This window comes from Plodia interpunctella, chromosome 4 (genome assembly GCF_027563975.2).
Source record: "Plodia interpunctella isolate USDA-ARS_2022_Savannah chromosome 4, ilPloInte3.2, whole genome shotgun sequence".
Lineage (NCBI taxonomy): Eukaryota > Metazoa > Arthropoda > Insecta > Lepidoptera > Pyralidae > Plodia > Plodia interpunctella.
The window spans coordinates 6,895,527-6,918,757 of NC_071297.1; the positions used below are offsets into that span (position 1 = coordinate 6,895,527).

General features: G+C 34.5%; 2 protein-coding genes across 3 annotated transcripts; both read left to right on the forward strand.

The window, feature by feature from the left end:
• Positions 1-1,397: 1,397 nt before the first annotated feature.
• On the forward strand, positions 1,398-19,197 carry ovo. 2 transcript variants are annotated; one of them, XM_053744100.2, is made up of 4 exons: positions 1,398-1,738; positions 14,628-16,282; positions 16,640-17,065; positions 17,225-19,197. In XM_053744100.2, the coding sequence occupies exons 1-4, from the start codon at positions 1,576-1,578 to the stop codon at positions 17,408-17,410; spliced, it is 2,430 nt and encodes an 809-aa protein (XP_053600075.1). In that variant the 5' UTR covers positions 1,398-1,575; the 3' UTR covers positions 17,411-19,197. The 2 variants fall into 2 exon arrangements, with proteins under 2 accessions (XP_053600075.1, XP_053600073.1); XM_053744098.2 differs by having other exon boundaries at positions 1,434-1,738; positions 14,628-16,339.
• A 323-nt stretch (positions 19,198-19,520) lies between these two features.
• LOC135309704 (uncharacterized) lies at positions 19,521-22,527 on the forward strand. Its single transcript, XM_064435930.1, has 5 exons — positions 19,521-19,581; positions 19,697-19,762; positions 20,542-20,879; positions 21,475-21,631; positions 21,910-22,527. The coding sequence occupies exons 1-5, from the start codon at positions 19,521-19,523 to the stop codon at positions 22,131-22,133; spliced, it is 846 nt and encodes a 281-aa protein (XP_064292000.1). The 3' UTR covers positions 22,134-22,527.
• The last annotated feature ends 704 nt before the right edge of the window (positions 22,528-23,231 follow it).

A 23,231-nucleotide genomic window follows, 5' to 3' on the forward strand; every position in this document is an offset into this window, starting at 1 on the left:
AACAAAATGTCAACAAACTTTAGTTACCTCAATAAAATTCATAATGTATCGAATTCAATACATGGCCGACATTTCAAATGACTGGTCTAGATTATACAAAAATCGATAAGTTATGAAATTGTTTTGGGTAAGAATAGCTAATCAAAAGGTTTTTTTAGAATGCAAAGATTTGATAAATCTAGCATGAAACTATGTTCACAAAATCAATCAAATTTCCATATAAAAAAAACTGCATGCATACATACTTATATGAAATTTCATTTCCGAAATACTTGAACAGACTATCCAAAATTTCTCACTGATCAGGACTTCTTTTCTGGCACACCCAATAAAACTCGTGCAATAAACCCTAAGGAAGTAGACTTAAGAAAAGATGGCATCAATACGAACATGTGATAGAACACCAAAGACGCCGCCGAGTCGTCGACCAACCATAGACAAAAGACCAATAATTTGAACATGGAAACTTCGCAAAACAAAAGGTGCCGTAAAGTTTATTGCAGACTACAGTTGTTTGAACAAACGTCCTGTAAATCCCTATTTCTCCCTTCACCGGTTCCCGTCAGCAGGATTGCTTTATCATATTCTCGTTATTTGAAAGGCTGCCGACAAATGCTGTGAGGTCCGCCTGTGAATTGTTTAATAAATGACTCATGAATATGCAAGATAAGCCATTGCAGAATAATATCGGAGAACGATAATAAAATATAAAACTGAAAGTTGACTAAATTGCATCCAAGAAGTTTTATAACTTAACTACTTTAATTTCTGAAATCATGATGTAGATAATTCCATTTGTTGTTGTAAAAATCACATGTGATTCATTTGATGATTCGTCTGGCACACTTTGTTGCTAATTGATTCCGAGAAAGGCTTAAAGCCAAAATTATGCTTACATCAAGGTAACTCTAAGAGTAAGCTCAAACTGCAACAAAAATTATAAAATATTTAACTAAAGCAATTAATTTTGTAATAGACGATATAGCATTTTATATGAAATTTCGCATACAAATTAAAAGAAAGGTTGATATAAAAGCAAATTACTTTTATTTTCCATGTTGTTTATTATCCATGTTGGATTATGTGATAGTAATAAACCATTTAAGTAATACGTAGGTAGGTAACAAACGTTATCAGCTCTTACGAAAAAGGGCTTCTAATTCTTGTAAATAAAACAAAGGAAGGTGTTGAAAGAATATTCATGAGAATTCATAAAGGAATCGGCACTTTTACTGGAAATACAGGAATGCGAGTCTGTATTGTGGAGCGGTGGTTGTGCAGCAAGTCGCGGAGGTGCCCGGGCGCACGGCGACGGGCAGCGGCGCGGGCGCCGCGCGGGCGGGGGCGGGGGCGGACCTGTTCAGACAACGGTGTCGCAGGCACCGCACACTACACTCAGTCCTTTCGCAGCGGCCAACGGTACCGCATGTGCCGCTAGCTACTCCGCACCGAATAAACATCAACAACGCGAGGAAACTTACCGTGAAGTGTGATATGATGCTAGCCTGTGAATTTTAAAAGACAGTGACAAACACGAACAGAAGGATCGAGTGCAGTGTACTATAACGCCCGAAGATGCCGAAGATCTTCCTGATCAAGAAGCGGCTGCACGAGCAGCAACTGGGCTTGCAGGAGGCGCAGGAGTTGATATCCAACAAAACTGACCCGCTCTGCCCAGGATTCTCTCTGGATGACGGACCCATTCCTCTCCTTTCTAAGAAAGACAAGGAATGCGCTGGTGAGTCCCCATTATTTGTTACTTACTTTTTCAAAATGCATGTTTTTACTTCCATAATTTCCTGCTTAAAAAAATTAATTTGCATTGCTGTCTTAAATATCTTCATAAACTTGTCGTTCTATATCTATTACTACTATTATTTTTTGCTCGTTATATTGATCAAAGATGATTTTGCACTTGTCAATTTCGCACCCTATTTAGATATACAATTATGTTGCCAATTCTTTGGAAATGTTACTTTATTTATTTGCTCCATAACGGCCACTCGCTCGACCAAAAAAAAAAAGGTTTCGGCCCGCACTTGGACAGAATCCTGTTCTCGGCTCCACAGCGACGTCTACCTGAGATCATTTGTGTGACTTGCGTGATCCTAAACTGTCGCAGGTTTTATCTCTATATACCCTTACATTTTTATATCGACAATCGCACACGCAAACACAATATTTAAAATTACACCAAGGAAATCTACAAACAAATCTTGACCAAAAACTTCATTGATCCGATCTAAATTTTAATGACACAAAGCAGTCAGTATCATCGTCAAATCATCCGCACTTGTCACGATCATCATTGCGCTGTTAACGGTCCCAGCAGGTAGTAACCACGCGTGAATCATTGATATAACTGTCGTGTTTTTGCGTTTCCTCGAACTGTTTGCTCTCGTCGAGACGCTAAAATTTAGCTTTACTCAAACCTCCCAAGCCTCCTCCTAACTATGTACTTTTATCACTTTTGGGATAATTAGTTAGATAAGCGGACTTTGGAAGAAAATGTTATTCTTTTAACAATTGTTTTAAAAATTACTCTACATGGTTTTCGGTTGTGGCTTGTTACATTTTGAGTTGACGGTATCAACATAAGTTTAATGACAAGTTCATTACGTACTTATTCTTGATTGAATATTTGATTAGTTGAAATCTTATTATTGTAATTCGCTTAAACTGTGTTCTCTAATCAGTCATAACTATTAGTTCCAATGATATTGCGCACTGTAATATGAACTTTATCAATGTCCTGTTTATATTAATTACGTTTCCCTGAATAAAAGCCCATGTTAACAAAATGTTAACAAGAAAATGGTGGTCTGATACAACAATACCCATAAACAATTACGACATGACAAGGACTGATATGAAGGATTGATCCGGCGGCGTTGGAAATAGTATCAGTCATTTCTGTTTCTGTCTTTCTTATCAAATTTAGCCAATAGCAGCACCGGATCATATTTTTGGTCCTCTGCAGAATTGTATCCAACAGCCACCTAAGCTTCGACACGTGACATAGAGTTACATAGTCAGGAGTTGACCGGATGATGTCCGCCGAGGTGTCAATGCTTCGCTCACAATGGCGTCGCTTCCGGCTATCACTCTTTGTATTTAGGTTAGTCACCGCAATCTCCACTGACATTTCAATTTGATTAACATCGTACAGTCACCTGCAAGTTTTCCTATATGCGGTGGTAATAGAGGTGAATGAGCAATGAATTTTTGGAATTATTGATCTGCTGGTCACCGTACAGCGCCCGATTGGCATAGTGTGCTGCGGAGTGCAACATTCATTGCTTTAATTGACACTTTGTTAATTTGTGGTAAGAGTGTATATTGATTTGTATGAAATATTTTAGCTCGAAAAAAACTTGCAAAGTCTATCGTATTCATCTTTACTCATGTTTCGTGTAATAAATACTTAACTAAACTTTAAAATAAAAGCAAAATGAACAGACTATATCACGTACATCTACGAAGTACGGAAAACTAGTTTCAAATGCAAATTACGCTGAAATCATATGTAGATACGTGTCACAATACAGCTGTTTGGTCAATCTAAATAACGTATACGACACAAAAGCGAATAATTTTACTGTTACACTGGCCACTATATATTTATTTTTAATTGCGTGTTCTTCAAGCGTGAACAGTGAACAGGCTACTGAAAATTCCGCGTTTTTTATTATTTTTATTAATAAATTGTAAGTTCTAAATTTAAAATTGTAATACTGGTTACTCGTATTAACAATAACGTTTTTCTTTTAAAATTAATTGGCAGTTCTCAATTGAAACGAGAATTACAGGTGCTTGTTCACCTGTGAGCAGTTCTGAAGGTCGCCCTCCGTGACAAAGTGCATTATAAATATAGGGGCACTAAAGGGCATGTACACAATGGGGTCAAGATGGCAACGCTCGACTATTGTGCTTCGAATGTTACAAAACTGGATGAAACTACTATGCGACAAAGGATATCCTAAAAAATACATATGTATTTTTATTCGCTTACTTTCATTTGGAACAGTAAAAGATATATTGTTGTTTCTTTCTAATGTTACATATATATTTGGCTCAATAGAACGTTATTTTGGCTCAATAGATGTTATTGACTGCGGAAGAAATACATCAATATCCACCTCTATCAAGTTTATCACTAAGTTAATTATAAATTGAAAGATCGCATATTACGTAAGACGAAACGCCGCGGATACAAAAGACATCAACGAGTTGCGCTCCGCGCAAAACATACAAAATCATCTTAATTGTTTTATAAAACTCATGCTAAACAATTTTGTACTATTCTTATTGTATTATAAATTGCGCAAAACTATTTCAAGTTCGGGAACTGATGGGAATTAAAAACTTTTTACGAAAAATGATTTATCACTTTCGCTAAGATAAAGCTTACTTGCTTGTAACAAGTAACAAATCATAACAGATAATTTGATTCAGTTACTAGAAAACTTCTTACGTCAGTGATATTTATGGTACAAAAAACCTAGGAAATGATAAGTAATAAAAATATATGTAGTGATAATATAATTAAAAGCATAACTTATAGGTACATAGGGGCTAAACTTTTCCCTATAGGCAAAATAACAATGAAAATAATTAACCCAAATAGTTAACATAGATGAGTTGTATGTTATTGACCAATCATGTCACGTGACGTCACATGATGGGAACCGTGCGCTGTGAAGTTGACGACCTTCGACGCTATTAGCCAAAACCGTTATGTTTGTGTTCCATTTTCAAATAATAAATGCCTACGTAATCAGAGAAAAATACAATTTTATTACGTATTTTGGCTTTTTAATCAGGTTTAATTAAAAAGATAATAAAAAAACACATTTGTAAAAAAATATTTATTTTCCTGTTTTATCAAAAACATGTTGAAATAAATACAGAACATAAAACTCTCTCATCCTCACATGTTCCCGGCAGCTCCGAATGTGTCGGAGCTGTGACGCCCCGAAGCCCAACCCAGTTCACGTAAAAAATCAACCATTATTTTTTTAAGATTTGGCTATGCTTTTACAACCGGTTGCCTGCCTATTTGGCGATGCTATTGTTGCCCTTAGTCGCCTCGTACGACATCCACGGGAAGATTTGGAGTGATCCAATTCTAGGGCGGGACCACACGTCTCGCAACAATATAACGACTTATTAATACTTCCTACTAGAGGACTTAAAGTAATGATTTTAAGATTTTCAAATGCCATACTGGTATTTTCGTTATAAAATGTTTGCCAGCCAAGAATAATCTAACATTGACGTTGTGCAAGGTATTATAATGATCTTAACTAAATTGTTATAAAATTCTTGTTTTTTTTTTTATATCACTTTACGTTAATATGACAATAAATCACTGGCCATTTTGATATGAAATATTAAGTTCATTTTTTATATATCAATATGTTCCACTAAATTAAAATAACGTACTTGCTAAATTCTGGACAAGAGAAGAGCCTAGGAAGCAATTGAACAAGCAACCTTAAAGTTGCTTAAAATTTAGAGGTTAGTAAATAAAAATCCACTTTATACCTAAAATTATGATTATCACTAAAAATAAAATATTAAAACTGATTATACTAAGTACACGGTCGTTTTGTTCGGTTCTAGTTCCGCGGGAATTGCTGCCTGTTAACATTATTTGATTAATTGCGAACTTCGAGCGAGGCTATTTAAAAGGTGATTGTTCCTTTTATTTTGTTGGCTGTACACGTTATTTACACGTTAGGTTTAGATGTAACGAAATATATAACTGATATAATTTTACCTATGTGTATGTTAGTCTGTAAGATATTTATAATAAGGGTCACTCACAATTATGTTAGGCTTTTATGTCGCAATTATTTTATTACTTGAAATAAAATGATTTATTTTTCATAATAAATATTTATTTAGGTAGATTTTGTGGTTAAGTGGTGTAAGTGGTTTATAATCTTGCATGTTGATAAATGATTTTTCAATAAATAGTCAGGATTCTTTATTGCTCTAATGCTGTCATTTACTTTTCAAATTAAAAACAAGCATATCAAGCAAAATTGCATTATTTACTAATTTTCATTATATACTTCAGTCAAGGAATAACTAAACGAAGAGTAATGATTACTTATAATGATGCAGTAACGCTTCTCCACGTGGCATTCCTTTCAGCACATCAACTCGAATAGCACCGATTCGAAAACGGTTGCGTTTAGAGCATCAGTCAATATTTTTCAAGTACGAGGAGATTCTAGGAATGAAATATATGCCTCCAATTGGTGCACTGAACGGAATGCATTTTCTTCAACCTTCATCGCGTCAATTAACGTTAGTCCAGTTGTTGACATACGCATTAGGGCCAAGGGAGCACTCGTTGGATCGTCTTTGTCAAACATTACACTATATCTTTGTCTAAATATTATGTAATAATATATAATTATCATATTACGATAACAACCATACAGATGAGGAAAGTGTAGTTACTTTAAGTAATAATTAAATTATATTTAAATGAAGTAATAAATAATTAATTTTATAATCTGTGAAAATATGTGATTACTGGCTTAACCAACCTAATATAACAAGTTTTCGTTTAGTATTTCGCTAATGCTGACAATACGACTATATACGGGAGCTATCCTCAGAGCGAGGTCGGTTTTAAAATATGTTTCAGATCAAGCACGAACTAAATACCAGAAATAAAATGTACGCACACAAGGAATCCTAAGACGCATTCATTCACAATCGCGTCTTATGAACGAAACGTTATCGCAAATTTTCCAGCATTGAATGTACAGTAAAATCTGCATCTTTAAAAATAACCAAAAAGAAGAAACACATTACCATGTGGCCTATTGTATCGCTGTCCATTGTAATCCAGCTACCTTTTTAAGGCTGCCATTTCAAAAGTGATCATAAAAAGACGATTACGTTAAGAATAGGCTCAGGAAACCTTTTCTCGGAACACATCGGTCTGATTGTGTTAAATCGCCGTGGTTTAACATTTACATTACAATTTTTATTTACTTCACCGATTTCGTAAAACTTTGGGAGATCAGTAAAATAAACGGCACTTGTTATATTTCTACTTATTACTTTACTACTAAAAATCCGTAGCAGCATTAATTAATGAGCTATTGCTATCTTTGTTTAATACAAAATGACAAAAAGGGACGAAACTATCAGCTCCGCGGGCATTAGCCAATATTTTTTGCTAATGTCAAGATGCGACGCACGTGTCGACCGTTCCGGGAACAGTCGAAGACACATGCCCTCAGGACCAGTATTTCCATAACTAAGATATGCGGGTCCAGCCTACGTTTAATTACACCCATCGGTCCCAATGCATCTGCTTATACCAGTTTAATACTAAATGGTTGCAGATTATCATTATAAAACGTGACATTTATCAAAGACCCTTTCGGTAATTGCAATTGCATGTTTTATGCCAAAGTTATAGCCACAGGTGAAGTATATTTTTACTTTAGAATGTTACCTTCAAGTTACGCGTGTCGTGAGTGAGGCCATAGGGCCAAAGGCAATTATCTTAAAAAATATAATAAAAACAGTTCCGACCCTGAGACGCAAGTCATTTCCCATGCTTATTACCGAATTTTTAAATTACTCATAACCGCAATTCTAGGAAGCGGTCCATGTTATTGCAATTATTCACCGCCACACAAAAAAAAAAACTAGCAAAGCAATTGGTTCAAGGCTAACTTGCAAGTTTGGCATCTTAATTTGCCAACGTAAATACTGATACCGTATTATATTCAGTTTATTATTGCACATACTAGACTATTATATAAATTACATCTTCGTAATGTAGTATACAGTTCAGAGTACCTATTTCATAAAAACCACTTCCTTATTTCTTATTGTTCAAATTTAGATGTACGTTCTAATTCGCATATATTCATACACCTCGTGTTTATATGATTAACGTGTTTTATGAAAAACGGAATATGATCGCAATGCAGTTTCGCGTATTTAGGATCATTGTAAAAATTACTGTCAGGAAACACTTTGTTTTTTAATTTGAGAAATTGACTACTATTATTAAAAACCAATTATTATTACAAAAAATAACTGTCTGGTAGATTTTAGTATATTATAAGAATAAATAAGAAGGCACAGAAAATATTTCTACTAACGGTCCGCCAATCATATAGTCTGTCGTTATGCTTTGCAATTATCCATTGACGTCATTAAATTCTACGCCCGTAATACACGTTTTATTATTAGATGTGTACATAGATTTGTTTTAATTGACTTCTAATTCTTACACAGCTATAAAAATAATTCTCAAACAACTTCAGATCGCATATTAAGTTTAGATTTTAAATGACTTTCATTTCGTTTATCGTTACCTCAATTAAGGCACTTTAAAAAGGTGGAGGCGATTGAATATCAATTTACTATTATATTCTTTACTATTTCACTAAAATGTATAAAAAATTGTAAATATGTATTTTGATGTTTAAGAAATAATGATAAATAAAAAGTACCACGTTTTGCTTTCGTGTTGAAACTAGGTAATATGATTGTTCTTTAGTTCGGATTAAACACAAACTTGCGTCAATTTCACGCACGTGTAGTTAAAGCATTAGTTCCATCTTAGTTTGACAATCGACTTGTATTTACTTCGTGACTAATTATATCTACTTTAATTTTAAGATGTTTGTTCTTTCAGGAATCAAAACAAATATGTGATCAAGCTTAAAAATAATTTAATTCAAATCGGAATTAACAGTTCTTTTTTAATACAACAAGCCAATCTTTTAACAGTTGCAAAATGCTACATTCATTTAACGTGATTTTAATCAGCTAATATGTATGATACCAAATAATTAAATTCTCTTTCTCTTTCATTGAAAAATTGCTCTTTGTAAAATGTTGAATGCATTTTAATATTTTCTATGGAATTTACTTTACATATTCTAAGTACCTATGCATATATTTAATGGTATTCCAAACAACTAAATCATCTCAAAGTAGATATAAGAAGAATCCTTGCTCATCACACTTCCCATTTAGAACTAAGTGCCACGACAATCTACGTCATTACTGTGGGCACTCAACGTTATCGAGTACATTAAGGACCACCTAGGACGAAAACTAATCCTTTATCTTATTCAACAATGAAAGCTTTTAAAAACCGTGAAATATTCGGAGTCATAAATTACCACAGTCGTTTTCAAAAACACAAAAGGGATTAAAACTTATAACGTTTTAAAGGTTATATAAAATAGCGAATGGTGAGGCTCACATCACATCTCGTACGCATAAGGTCATCTTATCCATTGTGGTGTCACGCGCGACAAAATATTATTTTTTCGTGCATTTTGGAGCAATTTAACCAGTCTGCCCCTGTTTCGTGATTTCTATGATTTATTAAAAGCACACAAAATGTTTTGAACATACGACATAACAAACATACAGAACTTCGTAGATACAATGATGTTTATTAGATTTATATTCTGCTCTAAAATCATCCAAATACTATACCTGTATATACACATCATCTTCATCTCTAAACATCTTAAAATATCGACCCATCGAAAAAATTTAAATAACGGTAACCGTTTTAACGGCTTAAATCTTTAATCTCGTAATAAAATTTGAGTTGCCTTCGGAACGAGTATCCGACGAAAACAAGCCACCGATTGCCTGCGTAGATACCCGATTTTTTCAATCGGTTCTAGCCGAATAAGTTGACTAGCCTTGAACACTTCGCTAAACATATTTAGGTCGTTAACCCTCTCCAAATCTGGTTGTGATTCACGCCGTGAACAAAATAATTAAACGTTGAACAGTTTTTGCGACCGTTCGTTTATAGACCACGTATTAATTCGCCGTTTTTATGGCAGTGGCAGTGAAAAACATACGGAAGGATAAGCAACTGATTCGGTGGGTGTTAGAAGTAGGTACCTTACTTCTTCAACCTTACATTAAGTATATTACGCTACGGCTGCTATGCTAACTCATCACATGCTCTTCAAGAAACAGTCATTTCGCGTATTTATAGATCTTTACCACCAATGTCAGACGTTTTTGCATACAAATTAAAAGGAATCGTCAGTTCATTGTTAACAGTAAAATAACGATTTTCGCTAATTATTGTCAAGGTAATACTCGTCACTAAGAACAGACAACGCCTGAATTTCCGCTTGCGATCGCAAAAAAATCTATAAGAGTTTAGAACTCTCTCATTTAATAAGAGTTAATAAACATTAAAATTACATAAAATTCCAATATAAAAACTCGCATCAAAAGCTGAAAAGTTTAGAAATGGGCAAAGTCTTTCTAAATCTACATATGGCAGAAACGATACACATGCGTTCGGATCGAACACATGATAAATAATTCAAAACAAAAAATGTCCTTCGAGGCGACCTTTTAACCGACGGCGGCCGGTGCGCTCCCGGGTACCGTGTACTATCGGTACTCGAGTTTCTGTAGAAAAAAAGGCTTCAACGGAATTTTATGTGGCCCGTCGGAGCGGGTCTTCGTAGCTGTCTACTGTAATGTTAAATGCTAGCAGCGAGCGATAACCTCGCAAGGACAGGCAGCCAGCCGGACTCGTTAGTTTTAATACTTCACTACCGCCTCCTCAATCGATATATTATGAAAATATTTAACAGATAAAGTAATAATTATTTTGGGCATGATTAATATTTTCATTAAATTTGGACTTTTTTACAGATTTCGTCATGAACAATGTAAGAGAAAGACTGCAGAAAAAATGAATAATTTCATATCACAAATTTAAAAATAACAAAATTATTATACTTACAAGAAGTAAATTAAATAACTTCGATAAATTAAAAAACTTTTACGTGAAATGGAAGTAATAATAAAAACTTAATTCCTTGTAACTAAAATGACAATGGCTTAGTAAATATAACTAAAAATAGTTCAAGTAAAGATAAAGACTAGTCTCACTAACGAGCACAATAAAAATTTGAAGGTCTCAGTCATGGCGAGGCCTTGTATGTTGCTACTTCGTACGGTACAAATAATTCCTTTGTTTCGCGAGCTAATAACATACCTACTGTTTGACCTAATTGTCTTAATAATATATTTTTTTATTTCTTCTATTCTCGTCAATGAGACCAAAATAAAAACAGTATTTGGATTCTCAGATGCTCACTCTTTGGTTGCATTTTTTTAAATGATTTATCAGAATCAAACTGTTTTATTGTTCACATATAAATGCTAATCTATATTGAGATGGAAACATTATCGATGGTAATCGTAAGTTCAGTTTCAAATGCTTGATTTTAATATGCGGTTAGTTATACATATGCAACGCGTTCACTTATATTCTTTGGCGCTTGTTATGGCATTGTATTTATGTATTATTAACATTCACAATGGTACAATCAATCATTTTACCAGATTAGAACAACCTTTTACCCGTGATTAATGTATCAGTAATTGCTGGTTCTACTTGAAGTAATAATGTTCCACTAAAAGGAATGCTCAGTGTATTATGTGATCCAAACGCTAATGTCAAAATAATTGGCAAAGCAATTGTTTGGCACTTGAATAGCTGCTTTAATTACCTGGCTTCTTTAAAAAAAAATCAATAATTATTACGTCATTTTTTATCGCAATATAGAACCAATAAATTACTCTTCAAATTATGTAAGTCGCATTGTAACCATAGAAATATTGAATTTCAAGTTACGAATAATGGTTCAAAATTACATTTTAATTATTTATTTCATCAGTAACATCCTGACAAGTGTCTTCATGTTCGCTAATCATTGCCGAAATGCGGGGACGACAGCACGTAAAACGTAACGTTCGAGTGCGCCCGCGCACAAGGTTGGTCGTTTCTCGGCAGGAAACGGCACTAGCTGAATAGATATGGACATGGTAATCACGGAGCCTTGACTTACCGTTTTAGAATAAAAACCGCACTATTTAAATGCTCGATAAATGTGGAATTGTGCATATGTATTTCAATGAAAGGTAACTGAATTGTGATCTTATAAAAGTGAATAAAAATGTAGTAGTACTTATTTAAAAATAATAGTTATAAAAAAGAAGTAATTCTAAGTTCAAACGAAGCATTGAGAAATATAATTCCATTAATAACAATTCAAAAGAAAAGAAAAAAAATACTAGCAATTGTTTGTAAGTATATAAAACTATCTAAAATGTATCCTCCAAATTCCAATGATTTGCATCCATCTAGTTTCTAAAGTACCTAACAAATATTAGCAAAAATGACGCCATCGCTCCAACAACGGTGGAACAAGCTGCGATTACCACGTGATCGCGACACCGCTAATATTTACCATATTGAGTGCCGCTATTGAAAATATCGTGACGTTATACATAATACGGAAATTTTGCAATTCACACCTATAGGTTAAATCATAAACGGATCCTAGACTAGACTCTTGTACTGATTCCATAATAATGATACAATAATAAATGAACAAACCAATGTCTAGCATTAGCAATGTCTGTCCGCAGACCGAGCGAGTGTAGAAGAAAAGTAGGAAAGTGGATCCTCTACTCTGACGCTTTGGGGCTGAGGCGTTTCTTCCTAATGGATTATCAGAAAAAAGAGAAGATAATTCAGACGAGAGTGAGACAGGAAGATGAAAGATAAAAGATAATCAAACGAGTAAGAAAACACGAAAAGACTTTACTAGTTCCACAAACCAACAAAAATTCCACAGTCCTGTTACGTGTAGCTAATTTCTCATTAGAATTCTGTAGCTCTCTGTGCGCTGTGGCACGTCTCCTTCGGAATACTAATACCGATTCATAGGTTGGTTTCCAAATGTCAAACTTCCACGGTCACATTTCCAATGAAAACTATATTATCTAGAATTTGAGTCTCACGTCCGTACTTAACATTGGTTGACCATGAACCCGAGTGTTGAACTCGTATATTTGCTTATATTATTCAAATTTACTTATTAGCATAACATTTCAAAAACATTGTCGGGTTATTAATTTATTTTGCGAAGATACGTGATTTTTAAAGCATGACATAAACCAGTTGGAAAATGTAGTAATTATAATATTTTTAAAATATTTATCAATCTAGCGCATTTTATACTGAATAATTTTAAAATATAAGTAGGAATTTTGAATTTCTGAATTATCTGAATTTATTTTCTGGTGCGCACTTTGCATAACCTCAAATGTGGTATAAGTATAAGATCCAAGGTAAATCTCCACGAGAGGGCACACCGAGGCACTCTTATAACATGGTTTCTACGCCCACAAGATCTAGACCTAAATTGAATTATTTAGGACAATTTTGAATACAATTTCAATGATTTTGAATTTAGGAAACTCAGAAAAGGAAACTTATACAAACAAGTAGAATATAACTACTGATTTATGGATTTAAATCAATGGATTTGGACCAAAAGCAGCACAGACATCATAAAAATATTGTAAACTGGCAGACTACAATAAAAGTGAAGACAGAAATAAAAGGAATCTCAGAAAAACATTGCAAAAATACCTTTGTTTCCTAAGTTCTTCTAAATAAAGCAAAACAAAATAGCAATACAATCAAAACTCGTTGTGGCAATAAATATTGATCGTAAATATATTATTTTATTGCTAATGTGACCTAAAAACTTAAATGAAGATGCATTAAAAATAAGCAGTCCTAATATGCGAGTTCTCCATTCAAAACAAAATTTTGTTTGACATAATCAAACCAAGGAACGTTGGCCTAAACCCAAACGAACATTAAAAGCAAACATAAAAATTTAAACACATATTCGAAGTCCTTAAGAGCTGCTATAAAACTTTGCTAAAGGATTCCTTAAAGGGAGTTTTTACATTGATGCATCACGAACCAGTGCACTATGGAAAGAGATTCAAAAAAATTTGAAGTCCGCAGCCCGTCACGCCTGCCTGCGCAGACGCATACAATTATGGGCACCGGACAAAAAAAGAGCCTTAACAATGCTGGCGTCGTCCTTGGGTCTCTAACAAAAGCCGAGAAAGGGCAAGGGAACTCGTTTAGGGCAACCTTGGGACTTTCACTGACTGCCTACGTACTTTTGCTGTAAATATTTTATATTTTGAGGGATAACCCAAAATAGAAAATACTAATATACTTGCGCCCTGCTGTTTTCCAAATCTGATTCCATGAGAATTTCAGTATATTAACTATTCAGGTTGATAGATAATAATCATTTTGGAAGTAGATACATACTTGGTATAAATTTATTAAAATAGATACTTATGATGACAGGGATATAAAAAATATTGCGATATATCCCATAGATACATAACATATTAGTGGACAGGAAACAGTGAACATTAACAGAATAGGTAAAACAGCAGTGTCAATGGATACCAGATTGAGGTCGAGATTGGATTTGTCATTTTGTCTGGTGGCGCAATTACAATAATGCGACAAACACATATACCTGTAGGCGTGTTGCGGAGGCGAGCATTACCGTTATGGAGGCACATACCAGTGACGTCAATGAGGTCTTAGGCCTCCGACGCCGCACGAATACATTAATAATAAGCAGTGGATGAAGTTAACTTATGTAACTTTTATATTTTCGTTAGTGCTATTTTACTACATAGGCTTATTGCAATTGAAACAATATCTAATTTATACGTTTTATCTATTTCAGATCGAGATGTGTTCGGAGAAAGCAATGGATCTAAACAAGATAGACGCACAAAAGAACCTAGGAGATTCATCTCATCAATCCTTGGTGGCGACATTCCCTATGGAAGTCACAGAGGCCACGTCTTAACTCAAGCAGAACGCAAGCAATATTTACCTGTTGTTGCAGAAGATAAGAAAACCGAAGAGAAACCCCTAATTAAAGAGGAAAAAGATGTCAACCTAGAAAGTGAACCAGTCGTGTTGCCATCGCGAAGTTCTCCTTCTCCCGAATCGACACCTGGCATCGATAACAATGTTACATGTCAAAAAGTATCAGTAATACAAAGAACACCGTCACAGTCACAATTTCGTGATAATAAAAAAGAATTATCAGAAGTGACGATACCTTCAACATTACCCACAACAGAACCTGAACAAGATCAACCTATCGATTACGTTATTGCGAAAAAGCGAGGTGAAACTGAAGATGAAGAAACAGAAAAGAAAATAAGAGAACAAAGACGAACAAGTAGCTCTAAAATTGCTAATGGTATTTTAGCGCGGCCAGTTTTGGTATTAAGAAACTGCCCTGCAAGTAAAGTTTCAGGAATAATTAGTGCTGCAGCGGGTCATGGAAGATCTACAGGAGGCAATGGCTCTAGTGGTAGCTCTCAAAGTAGTGGAGGATCTGGTAGCTTCAGTTCTGGTGGCGGTAGTACTGCTCCGTCTTCAGGTGGCGGTGGAGCAATGGGAGGAGGATCTGGCAGTGGAGGAAATGGGCGAGATGGGAGATCTAATTATGGACCTAACAGCCCACCTACTGGTAGTCTTCCACCGTTCTATGAAACGCTTGGACCATCATCCAAAGGAGGACAAAACTCTTTTAATGCAAATGGAAACTTTTCTAATGAATTTAACATAATAAATGGATTTAATATGGATTGTGAGAATAATGACAATGCCACCAACTTCCCTGAACAAAGCAAGCAATATTCTTTGATGCAAAATGCACACTACGGTATTGTCCTAAAAGATGAAGATATAGATTACGAGAACAAGCTAGAAAACTTAAACGGAATTAGTAATTATGGAAATAATTTCGATGACTCTATGGTAGTGGATATGGGAGACGATGTTATTGATAACTACCAATTTTCCACGACATTAACATTTTCGGGTACAAATGAAGGCATTTTGAGTAATCTTTCCGATTCAACCGAAGACTTTGCCAATTTATTGAACAATCATGTGGAATCCATAACCGATTCTGAGTTGAGAGAATCGTCATCAATTACTCCAGACTCAGTACATAACCCATTAGATATTGAGACTTTAGCAGAACAAGTAAATCTTAGTAGGCAGTATTATGAAAAAGCAAACTATTTGGCTTTTGCTAGTCAAGAACAAAGTCCTTCGTATTTTGCAAAAGATCGCCCTGACTTGTTGATGCAGTTGAATCCTGCTCTACTCCAACAGAATGAAGGCCAAATGCAACAGCTTCAAATTCACGTACAATTCCAGCAAAGGCCACAAATACTATCACCAGGATTTCCGTTCCCTACTCACCCCTTGGATCTGGACTCCCCCACCGGTGTCTCGCTGCCGTCTCCAGGTGGAAATAACTCCTTGGATAGCACGAATCACATTGAGAATTCGTCACTCAGTCCTGCAGCCGCTGTAAGTCTCAAGAAAAGTTCTGTCACGGAGGGCAAAATGCAAATCTTGCAACAAAGGGTAAGCATTACTTGATTTTAAGGCGAAGCTTCAATTCGTTTTTATCCTTCTTTGTCGTTGAATGTAAATCATCAGTGACGACATTGAAGTTTGATAATGAAAAGTCGTTATTTTGTAACGCTGAGCCTGAATCAACTTATGCTTTACTACTTCCTGCATTTATTTTTGTATTTCTTTGCCCTTCTTTCTTGTTATTATATAACTGATAGCGTTAAGCTCAGCCTTATAATAATGATGAAAAATATTATTTACTAAGTTTATAATTGGCACACGAATAATGTTTATTTTCTTTTTTTACAGTTGGGTCTGCCAGCAGAGCTCCCATTGGAATTTATCAATGGGGGGCACGGAGTGAAGAATCCGTTGGCCACAGAAGCCAATGCCAGGCAAAGAGAAGAAGAAAAAAATAAACAAGTATTAGTCAGCGAGGATGATCCCACGAAGTTTGTCTGCAGAGTTTGCTCAAAGAACTTCAGTTTGCAGAGGCTGCTGAACCGGCACATGAAGTGTCATTCAGATGTTAAACGATACTTGTGCACTTTTTGCGGCAAAGGTTTCAATGACACGTTTGACTTGAAGCGCCACACCAGAACGCACACCGGTGTCAGGCCCTACAAATGCAATCTCTGCGAGAAGTCGTTTACCCAAAGATGCTCTTTAGAATCACACTGCTTGAAAGTCCACGGTGTGCAGCATACCTACGCGTATAAGGAAAGGCGAACTAAGGTAACCATATAATATTTACTAATTAGTTTAAATTTTTCGGCATTACTTCATAATATATTTGTTTATGTTTTAAAAAGTAACACTTAACATTTTTTAAAAGTAATTTAAGACATCTACTTGGCAAAGATTTTTTTGACATTTTATTTTTCGTCTTTCCAGATGTACGTTTGCGAAGAATGCGGCCACACGACCTCGGAACCAGAAGAACACTACATGCATTTGAAAAAACAGCATCCCTACTCACCAGCTCTCCTCAAGTTCTACGACAAGAGGCATTTCAAGTTCACAAACGCAACATTCGCCAATCAACTCCTGGGACAACTGCCGATGCCAGTTCACAACTAATTGTACCTACTTTACCGCTGTCTAATTTTAATCATTAGCGTAATGAATGTTGTTAAAGACAAAATTAACGATCTTGAGGCAGTATTTAACGTTCAATATTGAATTTCTCACTGATTTAGTGAGTTCACTTCAGAAATCTTAGGCCTCTTATGACAAAAGACAAAAAGGTAGTTATTTGATGTAATGGAACGAAGGGTACTTAATTACGAATTTATTCCGTCCGTTTAAAGTGAAATAAAACAAATTCAAAATATTGAATTTATCCCCAGTGCTTATTCCGCAAAACACGCACAAAAATCTTCTTATCTTAATAGATGTCTTCCAAACTAGACCTAGGCATGCCTGGGTTTACTTTACTTTGAAAGGTTATTGAAACTACGGAACGATACACCTTTTGTTCCTCCAAAATACCTTATTTTAACAGTCAAGGTGAATGAGTATGTCCACTGGCCTAGTATTTAGGCATGACTGCAAAAATCAAAGTATCGGGTATTATGTGCAATCTTTGGTGATGGTACGGGATTATCACTTAAGTTTAGTTGGTAAGTTAGACTAAACATAAGTTTAATAATATGTCTTAGAAACATTTTAAGTTTCATTTCAAACCAGCCAAGGAATGCAGTCATAAATGTTGAGTTGGGGGTGTTAAACTAGATGGTGCTAAGTAAAAGACGGTCGCTGACTTGAAATGAAGCAGTTATAGATCGGATGACATCTCTTGTCCGATCTATTTGATGTCGATGGGGAAGCTCCGGCGATTACTCCTCGATACGGAATCTCTTTCCTCGTTTTAGTGATACTAGCTCCTAATTGTTTCTCAAAATATTAACACAAATTATGTCACAAGATTTATGTGTACTATAAAATGTTATGTTTGTTCTTTGTTTGTACTTAATATTGATGTCAAAATTTTGGAATTCGAACGTCAACCTCTCAGTGGGTTCACGGTATGTCGTACCAAGTTGAAATGCATTTTTACAATATTTATATTATTTAAATTAAATTTATGATCGGTTACAGTTTGTGCTGTGAGTGTGTGTGAGAATTTAATGTACTGTATAAATGAGTTATTTAATGCGTCTGTTGTTATATTGTTTAATAGAAATCGAGTTAGTGTTAACTCGGTCTCGAGTGGCGCTTCCATTTCTTGCAGAGAGTTGGTAATGATCCGAGTCCACTGCTGCACTTGAACACAAGCGTATTCAACATTTTTAAGATAGTATAGTATAGAAGTCAGTGGTTCACTACTGGTCAGTTCAGAGGAAGTGACAGTAACTTCTTCGTTAATGTATATAGCCACCAACGTTGGCAGCAGGCACAGCTGACTACCAGCTATGTCTATCTCGGGCAGCAGTGGAATCGCGGCATAATATATACTATGATGCTCAATTGATACTTTGCGCTTTCACAGCAAAGCTTGTGGATGAAATATAATAAATTGTAAATATGTCTAAATTTAGCTGATAGTAGAAAAAATGAGAAAGTAATAACTACTTAACATAGTGGTACCTAATTAGCATTTATGAGATTCTAAAATTGTAATATTATATTATAATAGTATTTTGTACAATTTGATAAGTTTTGATAGATCTGATTTTTTATATTGGCTTATCATTGAATATTTTTGGGTTGAAAAAAATTGTGATAGCGCAATGCCTTGTTTATAAGTACTTGTCTGTTGCATTTACTAGCATTTGATCCATCCTCACACTGGATTCATATTTAAGGAACAAACTCTGTTACTTTATATTGATAAGCAATATATCATGATTAAAAACATACACAAATCGTTTCACTGCCTAAAACGTCCTTCGATTGAATATTACCTAATAGATTTCTAATTTCAGTTGATATATAGATATCAAGGACAATAAAAAGGCCCTTACACATTGGTTTGGACTTTGAATGAATATTACCACTGTGATCCACTTCTACTCGAAATTTCGGGATAACTAAATATAATATCTAAGTATAAGAATTTCATCAAAATCTTTCATACGACTAGCATGAATTAAAAAGTTGAATTAAAAAATAAAGCAATGTCTATGTAGGTATATTTCTTTTATCTATGATCGTAGTAGAACTCAGCATGAAAATTTAAATGTCAAACATGGCTACTGCCCCTACATATTCTTGTTTGGCAAAGATACTTCCCAACGGTAGGCAATTAGGTAAATCCTCTCATTTTTATGTATGCGTATCTACTATTTACTTAACAAAATATTCATACATAATAAGGGATTATTTTAAGTTAAAGGTCAAATAAATATTGTTTTTGCTTTTTAGGAGGAAGAGGTTTTGTTGATTTACCTTTTATTGGTGATAATAATGTTATGAAGAAGGAAAGGAAAGGTTTGCACACAACAAGCTAGTTAAAAAAATGATGTCACTATCATTTCCATCCATATTTCATAGATTTACCAAAAAATTACAAATAAAATATTTTGTGCAGATGACAACTTAACCAAATGTAACTGATTGTTTATGTCAACAATTCCCTGACCAGTCCTATAATAATGTACAAATTATAGACAATCAAGTAATTACTAGTCTAGTCAAGAAAATTACATCAATTTTATAGTTTACCTTGTCAGTTATTCAGTAAAACTGAAACAAGCAAACTGTTTCTATAATAATTTTATTATTTTGACGAAAATATTGACGATATTATATTAAAATGAATTTAGAAAGGGAGGCATTAATCCAGGAATATGTAAAAATGTACGACAATATAACATTAAAATGGTTGAATTTGACAGGATTTGCCAGATTTACCCTAAAGAAAAACAAGATTGAAGAAAAAACTATTACATCTATTATATACGGCATATTCGTAATTTTGTTATTTAATTTCCTCGTGGTGCATATAATATACGCGGGACTATTTAGAGATCACTTTATTTATACCGAGGAGGCTTTCGTTGTGATTCAAACCAATATAATGATTCATGGTTTTATAGTGAATATCACATTTTCAAAGAGAAACACAGGGTCCGACATAATACATAGCTGTATCAACATTGACATGATGCTGGGGGCCCGAGAGACAAAATTTATGAGGGACATTATAATCAAAATTAATTCTATTCTGAGCTTATGCATATTTAACACTAAATTTGCAATCTTTATAGCCTTATATATAGCATTTGATGTAGAAATAGATTTGCATGTAACTGGTTCTATTTTTTTCATACTTGCGTTCTCTATTTTATACGATTTCTTATTCCTTGTTGCACAATACTCGTTCTTAGGTATGAGGATCAAATATTTAAACATTGCTCTAATGAAAACTTCGAATGTGAAGCTTGAATATTTGCCAAAAATATTTCTCTTCAACGGAGTGTTGTGGAAGGATCGTTTTAATGACGATGTTACTTTTCATAAAGATACCGACCTGAAGAAATATATCCGCGCTTTTGAAATGATCTACGATCACATTCGACGCCTCGAAAAAGGTTTTAGATTTTCTGTAAGTTTTGTACCTAATTGCTTATTCCAAAACGTTTTACTTTTAGGCTTTTTTGTTGTTTTGTTTAAAATAAACTGGAAACCAGTATTTTTATTTCTTATCGAGTGTGTTCTTGCTAACACCTGTGTCTGACATGACTTTTACCACTTCCTTCCGACATCTGTGCCTAGAAGTCGTAGGAAAACAACTTCTACCTAGTACACTGCAATACTACTGCTTATACTACTACTATACAAGTACATAATAGATTCACGAATTTCAATTTAAAGACTTTGCTCATCGTTTGTAATACTGCTTATTAAAATACGTGTGGAGAGCGGGGCGCATTTCTATTACTTTGATAAGCTATTTTTTTTGTTACAGATCCTATTTGCATCGATAACTGTGCTTTGCAATTCTTTAATATGTATACATACAGTATTTGTCGTGAAAGTAAGCATTTGCAATAAAAGCTTTTACTGGGCAATTTGAACACATTAAACATAAGTATTAGTCATTCAATTGTCGCACGATAGATTTAATATACTTACTTTGTATTTATATGGTGGTTGCATACAAGCCAAAAGTTTACAAAATGTTCAATATTATTTTTTAGGATATAGAACTTTTAAGAAAAATGTGTATAACAATGTTGGTCGTAATCTCTTGGATAATGTTGATGACCGTAAGTCTAAGATCCGACATAGTACTGCGCCAACTCGAACAGACCAAAGTCATTTGTATATATGCCCAACTAAAGCCTGAAAACAATGGTAAATAGTTTGCATTATCTCTATGATTGTTCTTGACCCTTAATTCAATATTTTATCCTCATAAGTTACCCTACTGATTTTATCAAACTATGGGATAATATCTGCATTATAATATAATCAATGGTACCAAAAACCAATCACTACGTTATAGTAGATTTTTTCTACCACAACAAGTTCAAAATGAAACGCAAAATAATATATAGGCAAAATACCAACGTCAGTTACTTCAAATATATAATTACTTCTGCTGTTTAAAATAATCTTAATTTTGATTGAAGGTGATGTTTTCAAGCTGACGAAAAGGCTTCAGAAGATATTGGAGAGCAGGGATGCGCGGCCGTTTATCTACGGCGTCTTCCAGTTCGACTCGGGGATGGTGGTTCGCTTCGCCGCTAGCACGTTTGTCTACATTACGGTTATTTTACAGTCTAGGAAATGGGCATTCACCTTGATGGAATTTGGAAAAACTAACGAATTAAATTCTACCATCACAAATCCATAAATATATATCAGAGTAGGTTCACCTTAGTAATTTATCCCTATGACAAGTACCTACCTAATCGCCTAATATTAGTTATAGTATATCGCCCGTATTACAAGTTATTTACAGAACTAGTTAGTATCCTTCTACAACTAGTTAGTACTCCTTCATTACATTTCAAAAACCTCTTTATTGCATTTCGAACGAAGAACAGAAAGACCAACAAGATTTTATTTGATATAGGTATGTTGGCAGTCAGCTCCCAGAGGAGCTGAAAGATTACCTGAGTGTAAAAAAGTATTAAATATTATCTGATAATAATATATTTTAATTAATAAGCGGTCCCATCGCTACAGTAGGTAATTAGGTTATTTTGTATATTTATTAGTTGAACGTAGTATGAAAGCAAGGAGTCTTTATTTTTTAGAATATCGCTTAGATCGAGTCTTGTGAGACAATAATCTCAACCTCGTGTCTGACTTCAACTATTTTTGGCAAAGTTTATCAGCTGTCAAGACTTAATATCCCATGAAAGCCATGCCCCATTGCTCAGTCGTGCTCCGTTAGTTTGACGTACGTCAGACAACGCAGAACAACTAATTCGTAATTTTCTATTACGACAACGCACGTCAATGCCAAAACTTATATAGAAAACAACGACGGACTGAGCAATAGGATATGAGCCTTTGTCGTCTCAAACGTGATCCACAGGAAGATGAAGTGGAAACCACACGCCACTGGGTAATCTATGCCATACATCATAATCGACATAATCACACACCCTAAATTTATCGTATATTTGCCACAAAGTAAATTCGTCACGTTTTTAAAACTTCATATATTGAAAGTTAATTCGTCACATGCATTTAAAAGTGTTAGTTCGTCACAGATAGGTTTGGCTTATTGTAAATTTGCCACAAGTAGTAAAGTGCCGTCAGCAAGCAAAGTGATTATTTAGCGGTCAAAATGAAATATAGATATTTATTGCAAATGTTTTAAGTATGCAACTATATGAGGACAAGATAATCTGGGAAAATTAAAACAAACATAGGTACTAGACAGGACTGCACATGCTATCATCGGAATGTACATGGTTCTCGTCACAGGACAATAAATCTA

Bases quoted from the DNA above. Each gene is read 5' to 3' on its own strand.
- ovo (XM_053744098.2), top strand. From the start codon at position 1,576: ATGCCGAAGATCTTCCTGATCAAGAAGCGGCTGCACGAGCAGCAACTG. The intron at 1,739-14,627 runs GTGAGTCCCCAT...TATCTATTTCAG, and splicing joins GAAAGACAAGGAATGCGCTG to ATCGAGATGTGTTCGGAGAA. The intron at 17,066-17,224 runs GTAACCATATAA...TCGTCTTTCCAG, and splicing joins ATAAGGAAAGGCGAACTAAG to ATGTACGTTTGCGAAGAATG.
- LOC135309704 (XM_064435930.1), top strand. From the start codon at position 19,521: ATGGCTACTGCCCCTACATATTCTTGTTTGGCAAAGATACTTCCCAAC. The intron at 20,880-21,474 runs GTAAGTTTTGTA...ATTATTTTTTAG, and splicing joins AAAAAGGTTTTAGATTTTCT to GATATAGAACTTTTAAGAAA. The intron at 21,632-21,909 runs GTAAATAGTTTG...TTTTGATTGAAG, and splicing joins ACTAAAGCCTGAAAACAATG to GTGATGTTTTCAAGCTGACG.